Source organism: Populus trichocarpa, chromosome 18, assembly GCF_000002775.5.
Source record: "Populus trichocarpa isolate Nisqually-1 chromosome 18, P.trichocarpa_v4.1, whole genome shotgun sequence".
Classification (NCBI taxonomy): Eukaryota; Viridiplantae; Streptophyta; class Magnoliopsida; order Malpighiales; family Salicaceae; genus Populus; species Populus trichocarpa.
This window is the reverse complement of record NC_037302.2, coordinates 7,934,455-7,938,133: the sequence shown is the minus strand read 5'-3', so window position 1 is coordinate 7,938,133 and position 3,679 is coordinate 7,934,455. Positions and strand designations below refer to the sequence as shown.

The 3,679-nt window shown below is 36.1% G+C and overlaps 1 protein-coding gene across 2 annotated transcripts; it reads left to right on the top strand.

Annotated features, from left to right (window-relative positions):
• The first annotated feature begins 255 nt into the window (after window positions 1–255).
• On the top strand, window positions 256–3,679 carry LOC18107693 (telomere repeat-binding factor 4). 2 transcript variants are annotated; one of them, XM_024589931.2, is made up of 7 exons: window positions 261–410; window positions 832–1,116; window positions 1,205–1,413; window positions 1,643–1,727; window positions 2,358–2,441; window positions 3,039–3,318; window positions 3,396–3,679. In XM_024589931.2, exons 2-7 carry the CDS (start codon window positions 967–969, stop codon window positions 3,425–3,427), a joined length of 840 nt encoding a protein of 279 aa, XP_024445699.1. In that variant the 5' UTR covers window positions 261–410; window positions 832–966; the 3' UTR covers window positions 3,428–3,679. The 2 variants fall into 2 exon arrangements, with proteins under 2 accessions (XP_006371994.1, XP_024445699.1); XM_006371932.3 differs by having other exon boundaries at window positions 256–1,116.

Below are 3,679 nucleotides of genomic sequence, written 5' to 3'. Positions count from 1 at the left end.
AGAAGTGTGGTTGTGGTGGATTTTCAAATTATTTTTCATTTGAAAATGCATTAAAATAATATTTTTTATTTAAAAAAATTATTTTTGATATTAGCGCATCAAAATAATTTAAAAATATCTAAAAAATATTAATTTAAAATAAAAAAATTAAATATTTTTAAAATGTAAAAATAAATATACAAATGAATGTTTAAATACGACTGAATATTTTGTCGGTATTATTTAATATTATAGTTGTGTACTACTCTTCCGTGGCTGTGGCTGTGGCTGTGGCTGTGCAGCTACTCCTGTTTTTGACCTCCATGCCCCTAGGACAAGAAAACACTGCCGCCATCACTCCGAAATGTGGAGCTCCTACGCCCTCCACCTTTTTTAATTCCCACTCTCTTTTCTTGCTTTCTGCTCGTATGGTACTCTACTTTCTCTCTTCTTCTTTTTTTAATGTGTCAAAAAAGAAGAAGCCATTACTGTTTTTGAAAATCGAAGATGATATCTACTAGTGACAGTCTTTAGACTTGAGAGAAACCTCTTTATTATCTCTCGCAGTATTTGTTGAATTTGTTGAAAATAATTTTTTGTTCTTGAAAAAAAAAAAGTAATGGAGATAAATCGCGACTGCCTGTCTGGTCTTTACCTTGCTCATCATCTCTTCAACTGTCATCCTCAAACAGCCATATGGACGTCTTAGATTGGCAAAGCAATTGAACAATGCTGCTCCTATGGAGGACCGGTGTTAACTGTCCAACCGACGTCGTTTCTCTTTTCCTTGCATTGTCAAATAAGGAAACTACGACACCATACTCATATCTTCCTTCTCAATTGCAAAATTAGGGCTGACACATCAACGGTTGCCTTGCCCTGCTGAATACCTCAAGGTCGAGTAGCAGAGAAGAACAGGATCATATCACATGAAGGCATAAACAAACCCTTAAAAATAAGAAATTTTGAAGGACTGCAAACGGAGAGATGGGTAATCCAAAGCAAAAGTGGAAATCAGAGGAAGAAGAAGCGTTAAGAGCAGGCATTGCCAAACACGGTACTGGAAAATGGAAAAACATACAGAGAGACCCCGAGTTCAATCCTTACCTTCGTTCTCGCTCTAATATCGATCTCAAGGTTTTCTTTTCTTTTTTATTATTTTTTATTATTATTGTAATTGCTGTATGATTTGATGATATAATGTTAATAATGTTAATGTCAATAGGATAAATGGAGGAATATGACTGTAAGTGCCGGTAGCCAAAGCGTTAAGGACAAGTCACGGACGCTAAAAGCGAAATCCAGTCCCGATGCTGCTGCTGTTGTTGCTGCTTCAACTCCTCTGTCCAATCCTCATACTTCTGCTGTTGCTGCGGTTGATGTCGTTATCGACGATTCTTCAGAAGCTGCAGCAGATTCAAAAACTGCTCCCAAGTAGGTGCTTTAAATTCCTTTATTTTTTTTTGTGGAACAAGATGGTTTTGTGAGTTCTTTTGAGTTGGTGGCAATTAGTGTATGTATTTTTATGACATAATTTGTATGGATCATAAGTCAAGCATTGCTTTCTCAGTATAAAGTAATTTAGAATTGTGGCGTGGCCTGCCTACACTTGGAGAAGTTTCAACAATGCCATGATATTTGATTGAATTACTTGATTTGGCAGATACAATGCAATGATTTTTGAAGCAATTTCAGCGTTGAATGAGCCAAATGGAGCAGACACTAGTGCAATCATCAGCTACATTGAGGTCTAAACGAATTTTGTTTCCTTAAAATGTTTTCTGTTTTTGTATCTTATAGTCATAGATTTCCCATCGAGATTGGTTTGTACTTGCGATATGGGACATGAATCTCTGTGATTTTGTTAGCTCTGGCAATCATGTAGTTGGACTTGATGTAGAATACATATGGGTTGTATACATTTGTTTTCTTATTCTTTTTGAGATATGAGCTAGAATTGGACTTGCTAAGTATATCATATGTTAAACTCCTAGAGCTGCAATAGGAGAAAGAGAACCAATGCCCTTGAAATCCCTCTCATCTATTATGTTGTGCATGGAAAGGAGAGAAGAAAATTGTTAATATTCCTCTGATTCATAAACAGTATCAGGAGCAAGTCATTTCATCCATATCCCACACCCCTGGGCATGCCTCAGAGGTTGCTATCCTGAGAAAGGAAAATTAAAGGAAAATTAAAGGAAAGAATAAGAAACCACGTTTCTGGATGAGATTAGTGAATGATTATGAAAACGTAAATTATGTAAATCAACCATTAGTTGCTCGTTATTATTTCTTATTTACCATTGGTGATTTTTCCAGCTCTATGAGTTTTAAGAAATATGATGGGTGTGTTTGTTTTTTCTCGATAATTCACACAGAGAAGGCAAGAGTTACCACAAAATTTTAGAAGGCAATTAAGTTCAAGGTTGAGGAGGCTCGTAGCTCAGGAAAAACTTGAAAAGGTGAGTTGTTTATCTTTGCTATGTAACTTCTTTGCTGATGATGATATCCCTAATACATCAGCTCACCTTGTCACACTGCTAAATAATTTTTCTTTAATTTAAAATGTTGAATCAAGTTGTTTCCTTTTTTTAATTTCCATTTGCATTTTGTTGTGATCCTCTCCTCTTTGTTCATACTTTTATTGCTTGGAGGAGAATTGGGATTGAAGAGGAAGAGTTTGTTGTAGCAAGTTGATTGTATTCCTCAAAGACCATCACCGCCACACCCCACAAAAAATGAATGGAGAGGATAGAGATTCATGTATGGGTTTGTAAAATTTGTTCATTAATTCTTTTTAATAATATCATTGGAAACAAATGATAGTAAACTTGTCGCTAGTGATTGCTGCAAAGAAAACCCAATCTCTTGTGTATTTTCTTTTATCCTTCAACGAACTGAACGAAAAACTATGACATTTATAGAAGCAGAAAAGGGAATTTGTTTTAGTTGTGGAAGGGAACAGTTTGTTCTTACGAGAATATTTAACACAAAGTTATGCTACGTAGACATTGGGAGTACGTGCTGAATGGTTGAAAGTTTTAATGAATTAAATGCAGGTCCAAAATTTCTACAAGATAAAGAAAGCTTCTTCATTTGGGACAAAAACACCGACTCCTAAGCAGAAAGAGGTGCGTCCCAAGCCTGAACAGAATACTGGCCTTATAAATTCTGGCGATACCGTCGCAGAAGCAGCAGATGATGCTGCATATATGGTTGCAGAAGCAGAAAACAAATCATTTGTTGCAACTGAAGCAGTTAAGGAGTCAGAGAGGGTTTCAAAGATGGCTGAAGATGCAAATTCACTACTACAGTTGGCCAACGAGATACTTGAGAAATGTAAATTCATCCTTGCTTCTTCAGTCACTGCTTTTCCACTTTCTATTAACCTGTGTCCTTATTCTTTACTTTGGCAGGTTTACGAGGTGAGATTGTGGTCATGGGATGAGATACGAGCTTGGACTTTTAAAACAATGGGCTGGAGATGACCCAACAACTAGAATGCATGTAAATAGTGCCTGTTTTTCATAGTTTTTCCAGGCATGATCAAGCTAAATCTTATGGCTGGTTTTGTGGTAGCAATTGTAGTGTAATTTCTCAGATAAGATATTGCATAACACATTTTGTTTTGATGTCCTTAAAGCTCTTGTTTCTTTGATTTGACAAAGATGCCATAGTAGCAGAAGCGGCAATTTCTCTT